This window comes from Heptranchias perlo, chromosome 3 (genome assembly GCF_035084215.1).
Source record: "Heptranchias perlo isolate sHepPer1 chromosome 3, sHepPer1.hap1, whole genome shotgun sequence".
NCBI lineage: Eukaryota > Metazoa > Chordata > Chondrichthyes > Hexanchiformes > Hexanchidae > Heptranchias > Heptranchias perlo.
This window is the reverse complement of record NC_090327.1, coordinates 116,043,753-116,068,854: the sequence shown is the minus strand read 5'-3', so window position 1 is coordinate 116,068,854 and position 25,102 is coordinate 116,043,753. Positions and strand designations below refer to the sequence as shown.

The 25,102-nt window shown below is 43.1% G+C and overlaps 1 protein-coding gene across 1 annotated transcript in view; it reads left to right on the top strand.

The window, feature by feature from the left end:
- The window catches only part of tbc1d31 (TBC1 domain family, member 31), a 58,377-nt gene extending 34,810 nt beyond the window's left edge, over positions 1-23,567 (top strand). The window contains exons 15-22 of the mRNA XM_067981609.1: positions 6,903-7,055; positions 9,801-9,936; positions 10,723-10,815; positions 11,345-11,494; positions 16,238-16,432; positions 19,363-19,513; positions 20,450-20,575; positions 22,774-23,567. Of these exons, the coding sequence (XP_067837710.1) occupies positions 6,903-7,055; positions 9,801-9,936; positions 10,723-10,815; positions 11,345-11,494; positions 16,238-16,432; positions 19,363-19,513; positions 20,450-20,575; positions 22,774-22,913 (1,144 nt within the window). The 3' untranslated portion in view covers positions 22,914-23,567. The remainder of the gene's footprint in view (positions 1-6,902; positions 7,056-9,800; positions 9,937-10,722; positions 10,816-11,344; positions 11,495-16,237; positions 16,433-19,362; positions 19,514-20,449; positions 20,576-22,773) is intronic.
- Positions 23,568-25,102: the final 1,535 nt, after the last annotated feature.

Genomic DNA, 25,102 nt, shown 5'->3' with positions numbered 1-25,102 from the left:
ACCGTCAAACACCCTTGTGCATCCCCTTTGTGCTCACAAAACCTTCGCCTTACGCTTATGAGTACTCCTACGTGATGCTTCCTCTGTGGCTGCAGCAGCAGTAGTAGCAGGTTGCTCTTGTTCATGCCCTGACTTATTAGATACTTTAGGCCCACACCCTCTGTGTTTCGGTGCCGGTGAGGGCCCCTCCAAAGACTGCACCATCTGCACCTGTGCAGGGGCAGACTTGGCCACCTGGAGAAGAGGCAGCACTGCGGGTACTGGTTGAGAGGGGGGCAACGGGTGAGACGTGGGAGCGTTTTGAGTGGCGTCCCTACTTCCATGTCCCCTTTCGCCATCATCCCTCTCCTGGGCCAGACGCACATCACTCCTACCACCCTGCTGGACGACAGTTTGGAGGACATGTGTGAAGCCTTGTAAGGCCAGTGCCAGAGTATCTGCCTGCCTGTTTAAGGCAGCAGAAAGTTGCTCACCCTGAGTCCAAAGGGCCGTTGTCAGGGCCTGAATGGACTCATTGGTGAGCCGTGCTTGAAGCTCCATGGAGGCTAGCCTTCCCTCCATCGCAGACATTCCAGCACTTACCCGCGACACTATCTCAGAGATGCCCTCACGTCCCTGTGACAGTATCTCACAGATTCCCTCCTGTACCTGTGCTACCATTCCACTCATGCAGGAGTTGGACTCCTCCATCCTCTGCGCAATTGTGGAGATTGCGCGTGGCACCTGTTCCAGCACCTCGCAAATGTGCTGCTGCCCCTCGATCATTCTCCTTTTAAAGGCCCCCAGGGTTCAGCATCTGTGTCCAGCTGAGCAGAGCCTGGAGAAGAGTGCTTCCACCGACGCGGACTCTCCACAGCTGCCCCGTCACCAGTGTCTGCTCGTCTTCACGTGTGTGGTGACTCACCATGTGCGACCCCAACTAAAGGAGAATGAGGATCCACTGAGGTGTGTGTATCTGCGCTGGTGGATGGCTCGCTCAGATGTGACGGTGCCCCCTCAGAAGCCGGCAGGTCCTCTGAGGAATTGCCCTCCGCCGTAGCGGCAGTCGCTGAAGGCCTTGTAAGAGAACAGAAGGCAGTATTAAGCATGATGACAGATGTTGAAGTGCTGAAGATGGCATGGCATGTTAACATCATTTGCTATTTTGAGTGCTGAATGTTAAAGTTCTGCCACCAGCCGTTTGTCGGGTGGCAGTCTTGGCGTCCCCGACGGACAGGCACGCGAGGGTGCGGCTTAGTTCAAGAGCCTCCTGCTCCGCGTCCGTGAGGACGACCAGATGTTGCAGCCCCCCTCCGGGCTTCACCCTCTCCCGTGCATTCTGGGCTCTCTTCTCCTATAAGGAGAGAAAGTAGAGAGGCGTGATTGAGGGATGGTAACGGGGCCAACCGCTGAATGCATTGGCTTGGGTAAGGCTGACCGTGAAAGAGATGCATAACAGGTTGAGTATGAGTCCGAGCCATGACATTGTATGAGGATTGGGTTGAGTGGTAGTGGTGGAGTGAATAATGGGGAGGTGAGGAAGTGCAGGTAAGTTGAGGATGAGGTTTGAGTGGGTGTGAGGAATGATGTGAGAGTAGTGTTGGCCGTGCAGAAGGAGTTGTGGGGTGGGGGCGGTGATGTTGAAGACGGAGTGTAGGGGAATGAGTAAGTGTACTCACTTTGGCTGACCTAGTTAGGTCATTGAAGTGCTTCCTGCACTGTATCCATGTGTGGGAGATGTTGCTGCTGCTGGTGACCTCCTCTGCCACCTCGAGCCAGGCCTTCTTGGTGGCAGAGGCAGGTCACTTCCTCCTGTCTGCTGGGTAGAAAATATCTCTCCCCCTCCTCCTCACCCCATCCAGTAGGACCTGGAGTGAGGCATTGGTAAATCTGGGAGCAGCCTTTCCCCTGGTCTGCTCCATTCTATAATTTTGGTTCTTTGCTGCAGGAGCAGCATTGGAGGACTGCCCCTTTGACTAGGGCTCTTCCAGCTGACAGCCTGTGATGCGGGTGCGCAGTCTGCCCGCTGCGCAGGTTGATGACGGGAAATCCGGAAGCCACGGTAAGTGGCTTCAATTTACCCGCGATCGAGTGGGGAACGGACGGATTTTACTGGGCGAGTTACCCACATGCCCAATCGCCCTCCCCCCCCCCCCCCCCCCACCGCTGCCAGCCCGCCTCCCTGGTAATATCGGGGCCAAAGTATTTGTTTGACGTCTCTGCCATTTCCTTATTCCCCATTAGAATTTCTCCTGTCTCTACCTCTAAGGGACCCATGTTCACTTTTGCTAATCTTTTCCTTTTTATGTACTTGTAGAAACTCTTACAATCTGTTTTTATATATCTTGCTAGTTTATTCTCATATTCCATTTTCTCCCTCTTTACCAATTTCTGGTTCATCCTTCACTGATTTCTAAAACCCTCCCAATCCTCAGGCATACTGCTCTTTCTAGCAACATTGTAATCCTCTTTTAATCTAATACTGTCCTTAACTTCTCTAATATAAAAACAGAAAATGCTGGAGAAGCTCAGCAAGACAGGCAGCATCTGTGGAGAAAGAAACAGAGTTAACATTTCAGGTCAAAGACCTTTCAACAGAACTGGAAGATGTTAAGAGTTAGTTTTTGAGCAAGTACAGAGCCAGGGAAATGGGAGGAGGGAGAGGAGGGGAGGAAAGAATAAAAGGGAAGGTCTGTGATAGGGTAGAGGGAAGAGTGATTAAATGACAAAAAGGATGATGGTGCACGGCAAAGAAGGTGGTAATGGGACAGGTTAAGAAACAAAAGATTGATCAGGAGTAACTGTAAATGGCAGCAGCAGAACCATTACCAGCACTAGCTGACCGAAAAAATGGGATGCAATGGTGGTGGTCTGAAGTTATTGAAATCAGTGTTGAGTTATTGAAGTTATTGAAATCAAGGTTGTAAAGTGCCTAAAAGAAAGATGAGGTGCTGTTACTCAAGCTTACGTTGAACTTCATTGGAACAGTGTAGGAGGCCGAGGACAGAGGTCAGAGTAGGTGTGGGAAGGGGAATTAAATTGGCAAGCGACCGGCAGGTCAGGGTCACGCTTGAGGATTGAACGGAGGTGTTCAGAAAAGCGATTGCCCAGTTTGCGTTTGGTCTCCCCAACGTAGAGGAGACCGCATTGTTTGCAGCGGATACAGTATACTAAATTGACAGAAGTACAAGTAAATCGCTGTTTCACCTGGAAGGAGTGTTTGGGGCCCTGGATGGTGGGAAGGGAGGAGGTGAAAGGGCAGGTGTTACCTTCCCGTGCAAGTGCAGGAGATGCATCATGGGGAGGAGAGCGGGTGTTTGGGCTGATGGAAGAGTGGACCAGGGTGTCGTGAAGGGAGCGATCCCTTCAGAATGCTGGGAGGGGAAGATGTGTTTGGTGGTGGGATCGCGCTGGAGGTGGCAGAAATGGCGGAGGATGATACGTTGAACGTGGAGGCTGGTGGGGTGGAAGGTGAGGACAAGGGGACCCTATCATGGTTCTGGGAGGGAAAGGAAGGTGTGAGGGCAGAAGTGCGGGAAATAGGATGGACACGTTCGAGAGCTCTGTCAACTACAGTGGAGGGGAATCCTCAGTTGAGGAAAAAGGAAGACATATCGGAAGCACTGGTGTGGAAGGTGGCATCGTCAGAACAGATGAGACGGAGAAACTGGGAGAAAGGAAGCGGGGTGGGAGGAAGTGTAATCAAGGTAGCTGTGTGAGTCGGTGGGCCTATAATAGATATTGGTTGACAGCCTATCCCCAGAAATGGAGATAGAAAAGTCGAGGAAGGGAAGAGTCGGAGATAGACCATGTGAAGACAAGGGAAGGGTGGAAATTGGAAGCAAAGTTAATGAAATTTTCCAGTTCAGGGCGAGAGCAGGAAACGGTACCGATACAGTCATCAGTGTACTGGAGAAAGAGGTGATGGAGGGGACCTGAGTAGGACTGGAACAAGGAATGTTCCAGGTAGCCTGCAAAAAGGCTGGCAAAGCGAGGACCCATACGGGTTCCCATAGCGACTCCTTTTATTTGGAGGATGTGAGTGGAGTCAAAGGAGAAGTTGTTCAACATAAGAACAAGTTCAGCCAGGTGGAGAAGGGTGTTGGTGGTGGATGGGGACTGGTTGGGCCTCCATTCAAGGAAGAAGCAGAGGGCCTGCAGGCTATCCTGATGGGGGTTGGAGGTGTAGAGGGACTGGACATCCATGGTGAAAAGGAGACAGTTAGGGTTGGGGAACTGGAAACTGTTAAAGTGGCGGAGGGCGTTAGAAGAGTCGCAGATATAGGTCGGAAGAGACTGGACAAGGAGAAAAAATAGACTCAAGATAAGGAGGAAATAAGTTCCGTTGGGCAAGAACAGACTGAAACGATGGGTCTCCCAGGGCAGTCCTGTTAGTGGATCTTGGGAAGGAGGTAGAAGTGGGCTGTGCGCGATTGGGGGACCATGAGGTTGGAGGCCGTGGGGGGGGGGGGGGGGGGGGAGATCTCCAGAGGAGATGAGGTCAGTGACAGTCCGGGAAACTATGGCTTGATTTACGGCGGAGGGGTTGTTGATGAGTTAGCGTTCAGCCTCCGCAAGGTAGAGGTCTGTTCGCCACACAACAGCGCCGCCCTTGTCAGCAGGTTTAATGACAATGTCAGGGTTGGACCTGAGAGAACGGAGTGCTGCAAGTTCAGAGGGAGATAGGTTAGAGTGAGTGAGGGGAGTACAGACATTGAGACAGCCGATGTCACGCTGGCAGTTCCCAATGAAAAGATCAACCGAGGGTAAGAAGCCAGAGGAAGGGGTCCAGGTTGAACGGGAACTCTGAAGATGGGAGAAAGGGCCCGCTGTGCGGGGGGAGAACTCCTGGCCAAAGAATTGGGCACTGAGGCGAAGACGATGGAAGAAGAGCTCAGCATCTTGTCAAGCTCGAAATTCATTGAGTGGGGGCGTAAGGGGATGAAGCTAAGGCCTTTGCTGAGGACTGATCGTTCGGGGTCAGAGAGGAGGTCAGAGGGGATAGTGAAAACACAACAAACGGTGCGATTGGAGGGAGTGATGGGGTCAGAGGAAAGTGATGGTGAAGAAGGATCAAGAGGGATGTTGGTATCTAAGAGTTGTTGAAACTTGCAGACCTTGACACCTGAAAGGAAGACAAAAAGTTTTTGTTAAAGCGCCAAATGAGGCGAAGGATGAAATGGCACTGCGGACCAGGACGGCTCTGAAAAAGAGTGAGTCGGTGCTGCTGAAGAGAGAGATTGAGAGTGTGCATGCAGCGGCACATGGCGTTGATCTCAAGAAGCCACGAGAGCAGTGGTTCGAGAAATGCTGAATATCGTGGAGATATCTGTAATCACGGGTGGATCCGAAACATGAAGGGTGGAATTTAAGCTGGAAACCACATGGAATAAGTGTACTTGCTCAGAAACTTTTAAGTCTTTTAACATCTTCCAGTTCTGTTGAAAGGTCTTCGACCTGAAATGTTAACTCTGTTTCTTTCTCCACAGATGCTGCCTGACTTGCTGAGCTTCTCCAGCATTTTCTGTTTTTATTTCAGATCTCCAGCATCCACAGTATTTTGCTCTTAACTTCTCTAGTTAGCCACGGTTGGATCATTTTTCCAATGGAGTTTTTATTCCTCAAGGGAATGTATATTCATTGAGAATTATGACTTGTTTCTTTAAATGTTCATCATTGCTTATCTGTCATCATATCTTTTAATCTAATTTCCCAATCTACCATAGCCAACTTGCCCCTCATCTCTACGTAATTGGCTTTGTTTAAATTTAAGATCCTAGTTTCGGACTTAACTACATCACACTCAAACTTAATGTGAAATTCTACATGCAAGAATACTTGCTTAAGACAGGATTGATTAAGTTTTTTTTTCTCATTTGGAAATATTTTTCAAATTACTTGTTACTTCACTAAAGTAACCAGGAGCCAGTTTTATTGTAGCTGCAGATGTATGATGTATAAATATAGAAAATAGGAGCAAGAGTAGGCCATTCGGCCCTACGGGCCTGCTCCGCCATTCAAAATGATCATGGCTGATCGTCTAACTCAGTACCCTGTTCCTGCTTTTTCCCCATATCCTTTGATCCCTTTAGCATTAAGAAATATATCTATCTCCTTCTTGAATACATCTGATGACTTGGCCTCCACTGCCTTCTGTGGTAGAGAATTCCACAGGTTCACCACCCTCTGAGTGAAGAAATTTCTCCTAATCTCGTATCCTGAGACTGTGACCCCTGGTTCTGGACTCCCCAGCCATCGGGAACATCCTCCCTGCATCTAGTCTGTCTAGTCCTGTTAGAATCTTATGTTTGGATGAGATCACCTCTCATTCTTCTAAACTCTAGTGAATATAGTCCTAGTCGACCCAATCTCTCCTCATACGTCTAAATTCTAAAACTGGAGTCTGGTGCTTAGTTGGTGAACCTTTCAGATCCATCCGCCTGATTCATTATTAAAGTCTTCTAATTTTATTTTTTTAAGTTCTTCCAATTTCCAGTGGAGTCCAGAACAAGGGGGCATGACCTTAAACTTATAGCTAGGCCGTTCAGGGCTGATGTCAGGAAGCATTTCTTCACACAAAGGGTAGTGGAAATCTGGAACTCTCTCTCCCAAAAAGCTGTGGAGGCTGGGGGTCAATTGAAAATTTCAAAACTGAGATTGATAGATTTTTGTTGGGTAAGGGGTTAAGGGTTACAGAACTATGGCAGGTAAATGGAGTTAAGATGCAGGTCAGCAATAATCTAATTGAATGGCGGAACAGGCTTGAGGGGCTTAATGGCTTCCTTCTGTTCCTATATATGGATGCGCTCTCATTTTTGCTTAATCATTTAGTAATCAGTTGTTCTTCTGCAAAAGGACCTAAAGGTCCAGCGAAAACATCATCCTAGCACACTCACTTATTTTGTCTCTCCTGGTCTGCTCAGGCAATTGGCACATGGACTGCAGGCTGAAGCTGTCAAGAGGCAGGCTGAGAATGCAGCCTGGTACCGGCAACAGGAGCTACTGCAGGAAGCTGAGGAGCAGAGAAGAAAGATCCTACTTGAAGAGGAACAGAAACTTGTAAAACAGAGACTGAGGTAATCTGCACTGGTGTTTTCAATTTGGAATAGTGCACAAGCTATTTGAAGTACAGTATAGCCATGATATGGAATAGTAATTATAAGAAAAGCTATCCCAGATGTGTACTATGTCGCACGTCTACCTTCCTGAAATTCTCACTATGCAGTTAAATATATGATGCCATTGGTGTACTTGCCTTAATTTTATCTTGTCAGTATAGCATAACATTAAGATGATAATTCAATAATACTTCATTGGCTGTAAAGCACTTTGGGATGTCCTGTGGTCGTGAAAAGCACTACATAAATGCAAGTCTTTTACATCCCACCTGTGCATATATTTTAATACAGTTTGCATACAACTGTTACTCGGATGCTATCACAAGGGTTGCTGCATCCCAAACTGAAATGGCTGGCTGTAAATGTATTGCAATCAGACTTAGTAAACCAATAATCCTGATCAGACTTTTCCTGTAGATTATTTTCCTGAATACTTCTTGTTTACACGTGAATTTGAACACACCAAGATAAAAAACAATAGTAACAGTTGAGCTGTTTTTTTGTATTCCTATTTGTGTGTAGTGGATTTATTTTCCTCTCCTTTCCACCCTCTGAACCATTGGCTTATTGCTGGTGTATGGTTCCACTGGTACAGCAGCCTTTTGGCACCTCACCTAAATGGGCATTCTTCACGTGTGAGCCCAGAGTGTGAATGTCGGCAGACTATTTGACCGTGGGGTACTGCACCTGACCCCAACCCTATTCTGAGTACCATATACGGGAATGCTTTTACTGACCGCCATTCGGCTGATTTTATTTTTTGGTCTACCGTTATTAGAAACATAGAAAATAGGAGCAGGAGTAGGCCATTCGGCCCTTCGAGCCTGCTCCACTGTTCAGTATGACCATGGCTGATCCTCTTTGTCAGTACCATATTCCCTCTCTCTCCCCATACCCCTTGATGCCTTCTGTGTCTAGAAATCTATCTATCTCCTTCTTAAATATATTCAGTGACTTGGCCTCCACAGCCATATTGTACAATATTTGTGACTTACTTTCTCCCTTCAAAATTCTTTGCTTCTCTTGTTTTTCTTTTCCAACATTCCTGTGTGTTTTTTTTTGTGTTTTTGGGTTTCCTCTAAGTGTCAACCTTGGTTCAGGGGTAGCACTCTCACCTCTGAGTCAGAAGATCGTGGATTCAAGCCTCACTCCAGGGACCTGAGTTTATAAACTAGGCTGACAATTCACTGCAGAGCTGAGGGAGTGCTTTCAAGTTCCAAGCAGTCACATCAATCCAGTGATGAAATCCTGATCCCATATGAGTTGGTGTTCTTTTACACAGCATGGTTAAATTAATGAACTTGCCAAAGCTGTGATAATTTGATTGCTTTTGCTCTGTGAAATCAATTATTGCAATTATAAAAAGAAAGAACTTACATTTATAATAGTGCCTTTCACAACCTCAGGATGTCCCAAAGTACTTTACAGCAAATGTCTCATCCAAAAGACGGCACCTACGACAGTGCAGCAATCCTGCAGTACTGCACTGGGACTGTCAGCCTAAATTATGTGCTCAAGTCTCTGGAGTGGGACTCGAACCCACAACCTTCTGACACCAGGGTAAGTGCTACCACTGATTTCAATGAGGATGAAGATAAGTTCTTGTATTTATTCTTTGGTGAAAGTAAATGGACAAATTGGTAATGGTAAGTAACATTTTTAATTCACTTCTAAGCAAAGGAAAAAATTTACAGGGCTATGTGGAAAGAGCAGGGGAATGGAACTAATATTATAGCTCTTTCAAAGAATCAGCACAGGCACGATGGGCCAAATGGCCTCCTCCTGTGCTGTACCTACAATGACTACGATACTATGAAAGCATAGGGATCAAGCTGTAGGAAATATTGGGGCACAAATCGCTGCCGAAATAATGGAGGAGCTCAACAGCGCTCTCCGTTGTTAGTGGCGAATTGAAGGAGCAAGTTCAGTGTTCGCACAAGCGCAGTGAAACGCGGAAATCCAGAACTCACTCCTAGTGGTTCGCCAGCGATATGACAGTCTCAAATTAAAGGGACATCGCACACTGCAATCAGTGAAATCATTGAAAAAGCGCCAACATGCTTATCTGCCCAGCTGGAAAGTAACTAATTACGCCACCAAACAGCTACACTTAAAAATACAAGTCAAAACTAAGTTTTAACAGCTCTAAGTCTTAATGACTGCCAAACAACTAAAAATTAACTTTTTTAAAAATGTGGAGTCTCGTATTACTCCTTATTTTAATAGTTTTTGATCATTTAAAAAAAAATTAAATTAAAAAATTTTTTTTTTAAATTTTCCGTTCTGTCTCTTTTATTTAATTCAATTATTTCTTTGGCTTTTTATTAAAAAAAAATTAAAATTTTTATTTACAATTACATACAGAATACTAACTTTCATTGAATGAAGTCTGCTTGCCTGTTTAAGCAATACAGCCTGAATCTGTGGACATGCCCACAAAATCTGTCAGGAAGAGAAGTCATGTCTTCCCCTCTCTGACTTTTCCAGCCGAGCGGCAACTCTCGCTGCTCAGAGGCTGGGTTGATAGCGCGCAATTTTTTTTTTAAAAGTTCAAATTCAAGCAACTCGACGCCACAGAGCCCGCAGTAAGTAATTTTGTTAATTTAGTTTGCAGGAGCGGCGGTGACCTTTGCCTCGCCGCTCGGAGCGATTTCTGACCCATTGTATTTTCCCTTATTGAATATTCTATTACTTCCCTTGAAGACTTGCTGCTGTGAAGCGTGAATTGAAGGTAAAAGAACTTCAGCTCTTGGATGCAGCACACAGGCGCTTCCAGAAACATCAGCAGGAACAACAAAAATCTGAATTAAGGCGGCTTGATGATGAGATTGACAGGAAGGTCTGTGATTCCGATCAAAACTAACTAGTTAACATTAATTTGAGAAACTTGACCTCTGATATATTTTACTGGTCTGTGTATAAAGTTTTGGTCTGCAACATTGTGCTTTATCCCTCCATATTCTTACTCCTGACTTTCCATGCATTCCCTGGATAGGTTGGAAACTTGTTCTCAGGTCTTTGCCACTCTGTAACCAGCTGCGAAGAGATACATGAGCAGCCCATGAGCAACTGCTGTCTCTTTTTTTTTTAAACAGACTCAGTGAACCTGAATGTAAGTGTAAAGATTAGTTGACTTGGCTGTTCGAAGTCTGCAGCCAATGGATCAACTTGCTATGATTTTACAACCAGAATCCAGTTACAAATCTGGTCTCACTTTGCCTTTTCTCCTTGTAAACATAATATTAAACAGTCATATTTCGCCTGGAAAAAATCCTTTTTTATCCCCCAATAAGTTCCTTGTATGATACTTCTTGAATTTATTTTTAATTGTGCATTTTGTATCATTTACTGCCCATGCTGTTCATGAAGTCCAGTTAAGAGGACAGTTTAGTAACCAGCTTCCAGTAGGTGCATAACAGCAATCTGGACTGATGTTTAGGCAGAATTTCCTTTCCTTCCTGTGGGGGAGACACTTAGCATCAGCCCCACAGTGACATGGCTGTGATCAGAAACTCACCAATCTTGCCCCCCACCTCCCCCACCAAAACCTCCCAGCACTTCATGTGTGTTCGTGCTCGAGTGTCTTTATAAGAAGTACAAGAAGTTGTCTTTTTTTTGGTTTAAGATAGCTCTCCGGGGCAAGGAAACTGCTGCCTTAATTCAGGACGTTGAAGTGAGAAATATGGAACTGAAGACGCAGCAAAGAATATTTGAGCAAGTATGCATTGCTCGTGTTTACCTCTTTCATTATAAAATGTGTCTGAAGTATAAGCATAGCAAAGAAGCAAAATATTATTCCAGCATTATTGATTTTTTTTAAAAAGCAATTAACTAGATAAAAGGCTTAATATTGACCATTCTCCAGTTACTTCCATCTGATTAAATGTATTTTAAACTTTTTTGCTAAATTCAAAACTTGGATAAGAGCATGTATAGAAACTACATTAGCTGGTCAGCTAATGTAGTTTCTATATGTACTGTAGCCTTTGTTTATCCTTGAAGCATATCCCATTTTTTAAAAATTGCCAGGAAATGTATCCATTCTTACTGACTATGATATTTTGAATATTTGAGAGATCGGCTGCTCCATGTTCTATGTACCGTATGGTGTATTTATACGTTCTATGGGTCAAATATCGCGGGTTTCAATAATCAAACTAAAACATTAAAAGGTAGATTATTAAACAGCACTTTTTTTTTGCTTCCTATTTAACTTGATGTTATTGTATTTATAAATGCAATTATAGCAACTTGCCAAGGAGCAGGAAGCTGTGACACGGGATGTGAAAGGACACCTGGATATCAATTGGATCAAAGCAGATGTCGAAGATCAAACGTTTAAGAGGCTGCTGGAAATGGATCAGTATCAGGAGGTTGAAGATTATAAGAAGGGGCAGGTAAAGTACCATGATCATTAAGAGATGATATGGGTTAAGCTAAAGAGCAAAAAAGGGGCAATCACACTGCTGGGAGTGTACTATAGACTCCCAAACAGTCAGAGAGAGATAGAAGAGCAAATATGTAGGCAAATTTCTGAGAAGTGCAAAAACAATAGGGCAGCAATAGTAGGGGATTTCAACTACCCTAATATTAACTGGGATACAAGCAGTGTAAAAGGTATAGAGGGCGCAGAATTCTTAAATTGTATTCAGCAGAACTTTTTTAGCCAGTATGTAGCAAGCCCAACAAGAGGGGTGGCAGTTCTGGACTTAATTTTAGGGAATGAAGCTGGGCAGGTGGAGAGCATTTTGTATCAGTCGGAGAGCATTTTGCTGGTAGTGGTCAGAATTCAGTTAGATTTAGCATAGTTATGGAAAAGGACAAAGATAGAACAGGGGAAAGGCCAATTTTACTAAGCTGAGAAGTGATTTAGCAAAAGTGGACCGGAAACAGCTGCTTGAAGGTGAATTAGTATCAGAGCATTCAAGGGAGAGATAGTGAGGGTTCAGAGCAAATATGTCCCCGTAAAGAAAAAGGGTCAGAGTGCCAAATCTAGAGCCTCCTGGATGTCAAAGAGCATACAGGGTAGGATACAGCAAAAAAGGGAAGCTTATGTCAGATACCGAGAGCTCAATACTGCAGAAAGCCTAGAGTCATAGAGTTATACAGCACGGATAGAGGCCCTTCGGCCCATCGTGTCCGCGCCGGCCATCAAGCCCTGTCTACTCTAATCCCATATTCCAGCATTTGGTCCGTAGCCTTGTATGCTATGGCATTTCAAGTGCTCATCCAAATGCTTCTTGAATGTTGAGGGTTCCTGCCTCCACAACCCTTTCAGGCAGTGAGTTCCAGACTCCAACCACCCTCTGGGTGAAAAAGTTCTTTCTCAAATCCCCTCTAAACCTCCCGCCTTTTACCTTGAATCTATGCCCCCTTGTTATAGAACCCTCAACGAAGGGAAAAAGCTCCTTAGTATCCATCCTATCTGTGCCCCTCATAATTTTGTACACCTCAATCATGTCCCCCCTCAGCCTCCTCTGCTCCAAGGAAAACAAACCCAATCTTCCCAGTCTCTCATCATAGCTGAAGCGCTCCAGCCCTGGTAACATCCTGGTGAATCTCCTCTGCACCCTCTCCAAAGCGATCACATCCTTCCTGTAGTGTGGCGACCAGAACTGCACACAGTACTCCAGCTGTGGCCTAACCAGTGTTTTATACAGCTCCATCATAATCTCCTTGCTCTTATATTCTATGCCTTGGCTAATAAAGGCAAGTATCCCATATGCCTTCTTTACCACCTTATCTACCTGTTCCGCCACCTTCAGGGATCTGTGAACTTGCACACCAAGATCCCTCTGACCCTCTGTCTTACCTAGGGTCCTCCCATTCATTGTGTATTCCCTTGCCTTGTTAGTCCCTCCAAAGTGCATCACCTCGCACTTTTCCGGGTTAAATTCCATTTGCCACTGTTCCGCCCATCTGACCAACCCATCTATATCGTCCTGCAGACTGAGGCTATCCTCCTCGCTATTTACCACCCTACCAATTTTTGTATCATCAGCGAACTTACTGATCATACCTTTTACATTCATATCCAAGTCGTTAATGTAGACCACAAACAGCAAGGGACCCAGCACCGATCCCTGTGGTACCCCACTGGCCACAGGCGTCCAGTCACAAAAACAACCTTCGACCATCACCCTCTGCCTTCTGCCACTAAGCCAGTTTTGTATCCAAAGTGCCAAGGCAAGAGGAGTATAGAAAGTGCAGGGGTGAAATTAAAAAGGAAATTAGGAAAATAAAAGAGGGTATGAAAAAATACTGGCAAGTAAAATCAAGGAAAACCCAAAGATGTTTTATAAATATGTAAAGAGCAAGAGAATAACTAAGGAAAGAGTAGGGCCTATTGGAAAGCCTATGTGTGGAGGCAGAAGATGTGGGTATGGTTCTTAATGAATACTTTGCATATGTCTTCGCAAAAGAGGGGGATGATGTAGAGATTATAGTTAAGGAGGAGGAGTGTGCAACATTGGATGGGAAACACAGTGAGAGAGGAAATATTAAGGGGTTTAGCATCTTTGAAAGCAGATAAATCACCAGGCCCGGATGAAATGTATCCCAGGCTGCCAAGAGAAGCAAGAGAGGAAATAGTGGAGGCTCTGACCATCATTTTCCAATCCTCTCTGGCTACAGGCGTGGTGCTGGAGGATTGAAGAACTGCTAACATTGTACCATTGTTTAAAAAGGGAGAAAGAGATAGACTGGGTAATTACAGGCCAGAAAGTCTAACCTCAGCAGTGGGCAAATTATTGGAATCAATTCTGAGGGACAGCATAAATCGCCATTTAGAAAGGCACGGGTTAATCGAGGGCAGTCAGCATGGATTTGTTAAGGGAAGGTCGTATCTGACTAACTTGATTGCATTTTTTGAGGTGGTAACAAGGAGGGTCAATGAGGGTAATGCGTTTGATGTAGTGTACATGGATTTTAGCAAGGCTTTTGACAAGGTCCTACATGGCAAACTGGTCAAAAAAAGTAAAAGCCCATGGGATCCAAGGGAAAGTGGCAAGTTGGATCCAAAATTGGCTCAGTTGCAGGAAGCAAAGGATAATGGTTGACTGGTGTTTTTGTAACTGGAAGGCTATTTCTAGTGGATTTGCCGCAAGGCTCAGTACTAGTTGCCATGCTTTTTGTGATGTATATTAATGACTTGGACTTGAATGTAGGGGGCATGATCAAGAAGTTTGCAGATGATACAAAAATTGGCCATGCGGTTGATAGTGAGGAGAAAAGCTGTAGACTGCAAGAAGATATCAATGGACTGGTCAGGTGGGCAGAAAAGTGGCAAATGGAATTCAATCCAGAGAAGTGTGAGGAAATGCATCTGGGGAGGGCAAACAAGGCAAGGGAGTACACAATAAATGGGAGGATGCTGAGAGGTGAAGAGGAACAGAGGGACCTTGGAGTGCATGTCCACAGGTCCCTTAAGTAGCAGGTAAATAAGGTGGTTAAGAAGGCATACAGGATACTTTCCTTTTATTAGCCGAGGCATAGACTATGAAAGCAAGGAGGTTGTGCTAGAACTGTATAAAACACTGGTTAGGTCGCAGCTTGTGTACTGCGTACAGTTCTGGTCACCACATTACAGGAAAGATATGATTGCACTAGAGAGGGTACAGAGGAGATTTACGAGGATGTTGCCAGGGCTGGAGAATTTTAGCTATGAGAAAAAATTGGATAGGCTGGAGTTGTTTTCTTTTGGAACAAAGGAGGCTGAGGGGAGATTTAATTGAAGTATATAAAATTATGACGGGACTAGATAGAGCGGATAGGGAGGGCTTATTTCCCTTAGAAGAGGGATCAGTGACCAGGGGACACAGATTTAAAGTAATTGGTAGAAGGATTAGAGGGGAGCTGAGGAGAAATTTTTTCACCCAGTGGGTGGTGGAGGTCTGGAGCTCACTGTCTGAAAGGGTGGTAGAGGCAGAAACCCTCAACTGATTTAAAAAGTACTTGGATGTGCAGTTAAAATGCCGTAACCTACAGGGCTACGGACCAAGTGCTGGAAAGTGGGATTAAGCTTGATAGCTCTTTTTCGGCCAGCACAGACACGATGGGCTGAATGGCCTCCTTCTGTGCCATAACTTTCTATGATTCTAAGAGATGAGATTCTGGAAACTTGTAATGGATAAATTGGTAGCATTTTGCTCTTACAGTTCAGGCTCTCTTCCCAACTTTATTTATTCATATTCACGGCAAATGCTGTTTTCATAATCATATCCACATCTCCCATGATCAAAAGCTTACATCTTTATGCGTGTCCACCATGCTACAGGAGTAATAATTATCTTTCACTAAGATGTTCTGCACTGGAGGCTGCCCACAATATGCACCTGCCCTATTCGATAGGCAGGAAAGTACCACACTGGCAAATCGCATCGTTGACCTAAAATAATGACATTTATATACCCATTATTTTATTACGTGAAAGAAAACTCAATAATCAGCAATATAAATGCTTAATTTACATACTATAAATTGTCATAAAAACAAACAATCGAATGGGTTGTGGGAGTCTGTAAAACCCTCCCGCCGTATAGGACTACCCACCTTATCGGCTGGTAAAAAGATGGTTACAGCGCTCAGGAGCACTCAGGTCGTGGCCTGTCAGACTGTTAATCAGCCTGCGAATCCTTCCACTACTATCCAATAGATAATGTTTAAGCAAAATGCAGTGAAAATATTTTGTACATCAGAAATTGCTTTTTTTTTTAAAGCTTAGCACTTTCTGTTGCTAAAATCAAATGTTATTTTTAGAGGGAAAGTTGAGCATGGAAAGGAAACCATTATGGATTTTTAATAATTCAGCTTGTTCAGTCCATCATTGTTTGGATTCCTTGCACTGTAGTACAGCTGACATATCACTGACACACACATTTTTTGAGCATCTAAGAGAAGTGACCAATTTTGTTAGGTTATTAGTTTTAAGTCAGATCAACATTGGTGACGGGCACTGATCTGACACAGTATTGCTACTATAACACCCAAAATTAATAGGAGCCTCATGTTTTGCCTGTAACATTTTTCTTCACAAAGTATACTCCTGGTAAATGTTTCAAAGATCTTTGTACAGGTACTTAAAAACTACAGAGAATTTATACTGTGTTTTATTGATGTAAATTTGTTGCATTTCCGGCCAGAACATTGAAGTGGGACTAGCTGAAGCTGATCAGCTATGTACCAACATGGACTGGCAAGCTCAGATGCTGCAAAAGCAAGGAGTATACAATTTGGATCGGGAAAAATGCCAAGCAGAGTTAGCTCGTCTTGCCAGTGAGAATCGAGAAAGGGAAGCCAAGCTATTGCATGTGATGAAGGAAGTTGAAGGCAAGCAGGTGAGTGACATTGAGTGTGAAGGTGGAACAAATGTGTAATCATTTATTTGTAAAATGGACTTTCTATTCACCAGTGCTTTTTATGTATAAATCTGCTTGTCTTCAACACCCCCCTCATTTTAATTGAGAATGAGAAAGGAGTTCCATTCAAAGGCAACACAGCATGTTTAATTATTTGATGTCCAGCAACATTTCAGAATGCTGGATTATATTGAGGTAAGGCAAGTGAGGAAGTGTTTACGCTGTCTGGATAAGTATATGCTGGGTATTTATATTTCATACAGAACTACTGTATTTATCCAATGATCATTTCAGTACAGGTATTTACATTTTTTGTCATGTTTCCAACTACATTCATGAAACAACTGTGAAGATTATAAAGCTACAATGGAAAAAATGATAATCACATATTTTGATTATAGTTTGGGTTGTTCCTATGTTTGCAGCAGAACTTTTCTATAGTTCTCTCCCATTGAAGAATAAGGTTCATTTGAGGCTTGTTTCCTGCCGTTGCCATCACTACCTCCTCCAATCACCGGGGACCTATGTACTTCTCATATTTGTGGGTCTACAGAATACAGTTTGAGACTTGCAGATGGGAGAGAGTATACTATCTGCCCAGAGACATGTAACAGACCGATACAAGTCTAGATCAGTTGATCACTTGTCTTAATGTTTGATTGTAGTAAACTTAAGCTGATTTACTTCTATGATTACTTGCATCAGCATTCTGGCATACATGCATAATGTTTTATTTGTAACATCTATTTGTCTAGAACTTGTGGGGGGAGTCCAAAACTAGGGGCCATAAATATAAGCTAGTCACTAATAAATCCAATGGGGAATTCATGAGAGACTTCATTACCCAGAGAGTGGTGAGAATGTGGAACTCGCTAACACATGGAATAATTGAGATGAATAGCATAGATGCATTTATCAGGAGGCTAGATAAGCACATGAGGGAGAAAGGAATAGAAAGAAATGCTTTCAGAGTTAGATGAAAAGGGGTGGGAGGAGGCTGGTCTGGAACATAAACATCAGCATAGACTAGTTGGGCCGAATGGCCTTTTTCTGTGATGTAAATTTTAGTTCTGGGCTTCATCCTCCTAAAGTTTTTTTTCTATTTAAGTTGCAAATATAAATATTGGGAGGATTTCAATTTTTGAGTGTGGCCAGTGCTACTTTTATGCGTATGGGCAGTCACACATTTTTCGTCTTTATGGCCTCAGTTTTTATGTAGGCAGATGTTTAAATTTTCTGTGTATTGGGGCATGCATTTCTGTGTAATCATAGAATCGTAGGTTACAGCACGGAAGGAGGCCATTTGGCCCGATGAGTCCACGCCGGCTCTATGCGAGAACAATCCAGCCAGTCCCACTCCCCCGCCCTATCCCTGTAGCCCTGCAAATTTTTTCCTTTCAAGTACTTATCCAGTTCCCTTTTGAGGGCCATGATTGAATCTGCCTCCACCACCCCCTCGGGCAGTGCATTCCACAACCTAACCACTCACTGTGTTAAAAAAAAGTTATTCCTCATGTCACCTTTGGTTCTTTTCCCAATCACCTTAAATCTATGCCCTCTGGTTTTTGACCCTTCCACCAATGGGAACAGTTTCTCTCTAACTATTCTGTCTGGACCCTTCATGATTTTGAATACCTCTATCAAATCTCCTCGCAACCTACTCTGTTCCAAAGAGAACAACCCCAGCTTCTCCAGTCTATCCACGTAACTGAAGTCCTTCATCCCTGGAATCATTCTAGTAAATCATTCTGTTCTGCACCCTCTCTAAGGCCTTTACATCTTTCCTAATCATGCAGCCCACTTGCCGATTTTGATATTAGTAACTGGCCCACTGCTGAAAAGATTGAATGTCCCAGAGCTAATGTGTTCAAGTACATACCTCAATTTTATTGGGTATTCAAACTCTGACAACATTTGAGAAATGTCCAGTTTTGGAATTCTTTGATTGTTTGCCACTTTATAGAATTATAGAATCTTACAGCACAGAAGGGAGCCATTCGGCCCACTGTGCCTCTGCCGGCTCTTTGAAAGAGCTATCTAATTAGTCCTACTCCCCTGCTCTTTCCCCATAGTCCTGCAATTTTCTCCCCTTCAAGTATTTATCAATTCCCTTTTGAAAGTTACCATTTGAATCCGCTTCCACCACCTTTTCAGGCAGTGCGTTCCAGATCATAATAACTCCAAGGCCTTGACATCCTTCCTAAAGTGTGGTGTCCAGAATTGGCCACAATACTCCAGCTGAAACCTAACCAGTGATTTATAATTTGGTTATTTGTGCATGTGTTTTTAATTTGCTTACCATCTCAGATCTCTATTTAGATATGTTAGAATCACATGGATTAAATGCCCAGGTTGTGAGGTTACCTTTGTGAAAGCTGCCTGCAAACATTTGTTCAGTCGTGTTATCCCAGTGGTGTAATTAGCAATCTCTCACTAACAAATGGTTTGCACTGTCATTGTTTTTAACTAAAGACTGGAGGGGCAAATGATTCTGAAGTATTCCTTCAGGAAATCAATAGCAGTTCAGTGCCAATCTTGTGTTCAAAGAACAAAGCCCAGTTTAACCCTCAAATTGGCCATCAGCAAGTAACCAAGCACATTGGTAAATTTGCAGGTTGACTTTTAAATCATTACCATGTTAATGGTGAATCCAATAATCGCCATTTTAATTTTTGCTTTAAATTTTGCCATGTGCAAACCTATATTCTAGAAAAATTTATACACAAATTAGTCAACTTAATGAAACATTTCTGCAATTTAAGTAGGCTTGTAAAACAATTTAAGCAGCTAGTTGCTTCGAATTGTGATGCGGGGGGAATTGCAGGGAAGCAATTGCAAATCATTTGGGGGGGGCTGTTCAATTTAATTCTGTGTAACTAAAGCATGTTTAATTTTGTTTGCTTGTGCAGTGGGATGAGATTGTCGAAAGGCATGCTCAGCTGGAAGCACACCAAGAGAGAGCTGCTGCTGACACTCACAGACGGCAGTTGTTGCCAGATGGAACGAGTCGAGCAGTGGAACTTGATGAACACCTGCACAAAAATTTACATGATTCTTTTGGTAAACATCCAAACTATTTTTCAATGTTATTAGAAACATAAGACAGCTAAACGCTGGAAATGCACAGCTGGTCAATTGGCATTTTGAACGAGGAAAGTTAACACTTCAGTAAAACTGGCATCAAGCCCCCTTTTATAGGACAGACAAGTTAGAGCATGTGGTGGGGAAGGGCAGAACAACAGGCAGACGTCAGAAATTCAAATGGACCATTTTCAGAGTCAGCAAACACTTTAAAACCTGGAAAGACGTGTCCTCTGTTGTGCGCTATACAAAGTTATCTCAAACGGATTCAATATTTGTGTGTTCAATATTCAGATATTTGAAAAACAAAGGCAAGTTGGGTTGTCAGGCAATGCTCCAAAATTGAAACCAGCAGAATGTGAATCATGCATACTGGGAGAATCCAGCAGGAAAATAGGGAAGATTTGATTTTTGTAGCACATTTAGGCTAAAGAATTTCAGCTGGAAAATGATTGTTTTGACAGCTGCTTTGTCAAAAATATTCTATTCATGAAGTGATTTTTTTTACTCTTGATGTACCACATTGTAAGTTTCTGAGCTTAGCTGGGCTCTTGAGTGACTGAGTAGAACAGGCAGCGATGTTATGTAAAGGCAGGGTACTTCCCATCACTGGAGGAAAAATCCTGTCATTTTCAGAGTTCTCTTGCACTTCTGAATAGCCAGTTAGTGGCATCAGCAGAGATGAAGAAGATCTGAAGCTAGAATAAGACTTGTGGAACAGAGGCATACAATGGAATTAAATTACTTACAGAAATGAAGAGAAAGAAAGGGAACATTTCTGTTTTATGACACTCTACACCATTAATTACTGAGCAACATTCTTGCTCCTTCGATGAGGACAATATAGTACTTCTACAATGATTTTAAATTGAGCTCTCTTGCAATGGTGTGAATTTGCATTTTTTTTCTTCCTAGAGAGGCTTTGTGACACAAGAACTAAATATCCACAGAAGCAAAGGAGGGATCTTTTGCAAGGCAGTGGAGACCAAAAGCCTGGCAATCTGTGTTTGAATGATATGTCCTTGGACTCTTCTGTTCAGTGTAAGTGTGCATTAGAAAGTTAGTGGCAACCTTGATCAAACCTATGAATTTTTTTTCAAATCAGCGAACATCCACGTTTTTTGTGCAATCGAGTTTCAACCCTTTTCGTTTCCAAAATGTCCCATGCTTAAGTTGCATGTGGTCTCTAAAATTTCATCATGCGCTCGCTTTCCAAAGACAGGTATTTCTTGAAGCATCATTTCACCTACAGTGATCCTGTTGCTTTAGGGCTCTTGCATAATCCTGATTCTTACTGCTCCTTCAACTTGAAGTGAGCATCTTGTATAATACGAGTCTTATTGAATAAACATTCACGCCTAAAGTCAGTGCAAAAGAGGAGACTTATGTAATTTGACTTTTTAGGCAGAATGCTTGACATGTTCCTACTTGTGAGTATGCTGAACTAGCATATGGTTATGTGAAAGACAGTGTGGATGGCATTAGTGGGGCATCCATGAATGTACAACAAAACAGGAGAATGTGTAATTACACGCTAACTAAATTGCAGGAGCGCACACATTTACACGGTTAACAGATTGTTAATTGTGGGGCACATTCGTTATTTTGTTAAGGGATATTCCACCCTATAAAAATTACAGTGGAGGCAGGGAAAAGGAATTTTGCAAATACATTATATCAGAAATCCTAGGATCCCAAACCTCTAGAATGCACAAATCCCATGAGTTGGGCACATCATTACATTCATAATCAACAAACACATGGCTGGGATTTTCTGCTCCAGTGTCGTCCGCCTATGATTTTCCACCTATTTAAAATAAATAGACAGGATATCACCGGCAACTTCAGAAGCTTAATTCCTCAGCCTTTAACAATATCACTTTGGAACTAGTGGTTGATATTCTGTTTATTTTTGTGTGAATGTTTTTTTTGTGCTGAAAGTCGGGGTTTTTTTGTCTCTTTGCCATTTCTTGACCCTTTCTATGAAAAATCATTCATGGTTTGTTCTCTGTGCAGGAATCACGTGGCCAGTCATTGCCTACGCATGACTAGAAGGTTATTTTAGTCATCTGCGTGACTCCGAACACAAGCCCTAACACTGTCCTGGTTGTTAGAAATGCATTTATTTATTTTGATAACCATCTGTACCTGTTCTTGAATAACTGTATATCTAATTTTTATTGTAGTGTAGTGGCTGTGGTACTGGGCTAGCAAGCCAGAGGTCATGAGTTCAACTCCCACCATGGCAAATTATGAAATTGAATTTAATAAATCTGGTTATTTATAGGCTAGTGCCAGGAAAAGAGCCCATAAAAGCTACTGGATTGTTGTAAATATTCAAACTTTTCATTGCAATAAATGTAGCCTAAAGGTGTTGCTCGCATCCCAAGAACAAACTTTTTTTTTAAAAAAGGATGGACACTCCAGTATCCCAAAAAATAATTCACTATTTGCTGAATTACTGTATTTTGCGTTGCTAATCATGTTGTAAACCGAAAGCCACCTGATTGGAAAACAGGCTCCTTTACTTATGCGCACACACAGCTAACCTGAGACGGATGTAACTCTAATTCAATACTTAGTTCTTTTGCTTATTGCAGTTATCCCCCTTTGACTGCAGATTTCGTCCACAAGCAATAAATATTGCTGTCTTTCCCCCCCCCCCCCCCCCAACATACGTATTCTTTTCTCAAATGAGCTTTTGTACCAAAATTTTAGTTTATTTTCAGTTCTGGATTTACTAAATTTTAAAGTACATTTCTCTAATATCCATGCTATCTTGCATCTTAGCAGAAAGAAAGACTTGCATTTATAAAGCGCCTTTCATGACCTCCCTTCGCCTCAAAGTGCTTTACAGCCAATGAAGTACTTTTGAAGTGTTGTAAATGTAGGAACCAGGGTACCTCTTCTCGTCCTATATCTAATAGCAGCAATTGACCTGTGCTGCTTTTCTTTTGCAAGATTTGAAGATAATGACCAACAGATAACGATTGAATGGGTTATGGGAACATGATATGGCTTGCATCTGTAAGGCCCCTCTAAGAATTGCAGTTTTCACTGCGCCTCCCTTTTCTCCTGCTCCTCCCACACACACAAACTTCATTAAATATAGTAGAATGATTGTAACCACATTTGTATTTAGTATTTCATGTTTTTTGACGGTTATTTGGCTGCAAAAACAAATGAAATTGTCGTATATTGACCTTTCGGCTTATTCTAATTTTTCATTATTATTGTAGTGTCTTTAGACCGAGGAAGAACTGATCTAGAAAGCAAAGAGCGTGAATTAATGACTGGGGTACGAGCGCTAAGACAAAAGCTTGCAGCACAGGCTCGACAGAAATATCCAAACATCTCCCTCACAGACTGGACAACATAGAATACACATATTATTTAATAACTGTTAAATACTAAAATAGATTGTATTTTAACTTGTGATACTTTATATTGATTACTCTTCTGTTTTAATCACATTAATTTGAAATTAAGCTTTAAGTTTGCAGTTATGTACAGAATGGTTAAGATGTGCATATATCATTATGTTGTGCAATTTTAAAAAGCTGCTATTGTACAGAGTAGACCATAAAACCACAGAGAATTTTTAAGGTAGTTGAAGTTTGCTAATTTTAAAAGATGCTGTATTTTTATTCATCTGTAATTAAAGCTTTAATCCTTTCATCCCTTTTGTCCCACTATAGGGAATTGCAATGAGATGCACAAGGCTTTTGTAGTTCAGAGCTCAGCTGTCTGACTGCATGACTTATCCCATGGGCAATGGAGATTTAGGACAGTATAGAACTGATTAGGCTCAGACCCCAGGACATTATTTGTCAGCTGAGGGATGGCTTCAAAGTTGGAATCCACATGGCTGAGTTAATTTTGAAGACGTTAAATAAAACAAACAGCGCACGGTTATGGGTTTGTCTCTTTTTATAAGAACAGCAGTGTAGGGCATCCCAACCACTCCTCCACTATATGTTAACATTTGTAATTGACTTTTAAGTGGAAAATCCAAATAAAATTTAAAATTTGACTTGCTGTCCAGCTCTAGGCAACAGATTAGACAGGCGCCAGCACTTAATGCGGTGGAGGTGGCTGTAACTTTTACAGTGGGTAGTAGAATGGCTGCATTGCACTCTGGTTAAGGGTGCCTGTCTCCCTATTCTGCACTATGGGCTACATAGCTGCCCTAGTACACAGCAACTGCCTTGTACAACCCCAAAACACCTTCCTCCACTGTAATATCCTCAGATCCCTCTCCCTTGCCACACACTCTTCAACTGCCAGCCTTACCCTCATTTACTTATCTCCTCTCAGGAGAGGTTAGCGTACAGTGCCCAATTAAGGCAGACCGCTGGAGGGGGCATCCACATCTTCAAACCCCTCACCCCCTACAAGGCCATGGCCATACAGCTCATGGCTAATGCTTGGCAGATGCTGAGAGTGGAGGCAACTTGCAGGTTAGCACTTGAGCCTGTATAATAATGCCCTGGTAGCCCTCTACAGCACCAGATACAGCCTTCCATCCCCTTTCCAGGTGATCTTCATCCTGTGGGGGGGGGGTCACACTCACCTCTTACCTTCTGACATCCTTTCCTGCAGATTCATCACAGCACTGGGGGGGTGGAGGAAGATGAAGATGAAGGTGAGGAGAAGGAGGACTTGGGCCTTTATTTCCCCCACCCCACCCATCTCATATAGAGATGATGAGAAGGAAGGGAATGACCAGCCTAGGCCGCATGCCCACTTGATTCGACATGCCCCTCCGAGTTACTATCGGCCATACTTGCTTCTTCTCTCCCGGGCACCATTTCAGAGACTTTCACCTGGGGGAATTAGATAGTAGTGAGGAATTCACCGAATAAGGGGGATTCGAAGGACATGTCCCCCTTCCCAGCGGAAAGAGAAGGCTGCCTTTGGCTTCCAAATTGCAGGATCTAAAACTCATGGGCACTCGCTAGAAAAGGATTTTTGAGGAACATCTTAATCGCGTGCAGGCTGTAAGGACAATCGACCAGGATGTGCGTCAACATCGTAGAAACTTTGATCTAATAGCCATTAGACCAGCCGTCCTACTGATTAGTGGGGCTGAAGAGCCCAGGGCCTAATGACATTTTTGCTGTATAGTATTGTTTGCTGCAATAGAGTCTGAACAGGAAGTTCTGTCTATGTGATTTTCATGGACTGTAATAATATAGGTAGTGGTATTGAGATGACGTGTCACTAACCAAACAATATCAGCATGCAGCTTCAAAATGTTTTTTTTTAAATTATCCTCTTTTCCCCTCCCTGCAAAAAAAAGTGACAATTTTCTTGCGTTTACATCAAAAAATTGTAACATTTTAAAGTGAAAAAGGGAGGTGTTCTCAATGGAATAAAGTGGTTGGAGTGTGAAATGAGAAAGGAGTCACTTCACGCTTAGCTGTCCCACCTGACTTTTTAACCTGGCCAGGTGTTGAGATATTGCTAAAGACCCCCCCCCCCCTCCCCAGAATATCAGTTCAGTTTTTACAGTGAGCTCTTCGATGACTGATGAAACCTATTTTTGCTGGGAATGAGCGTCTGCAG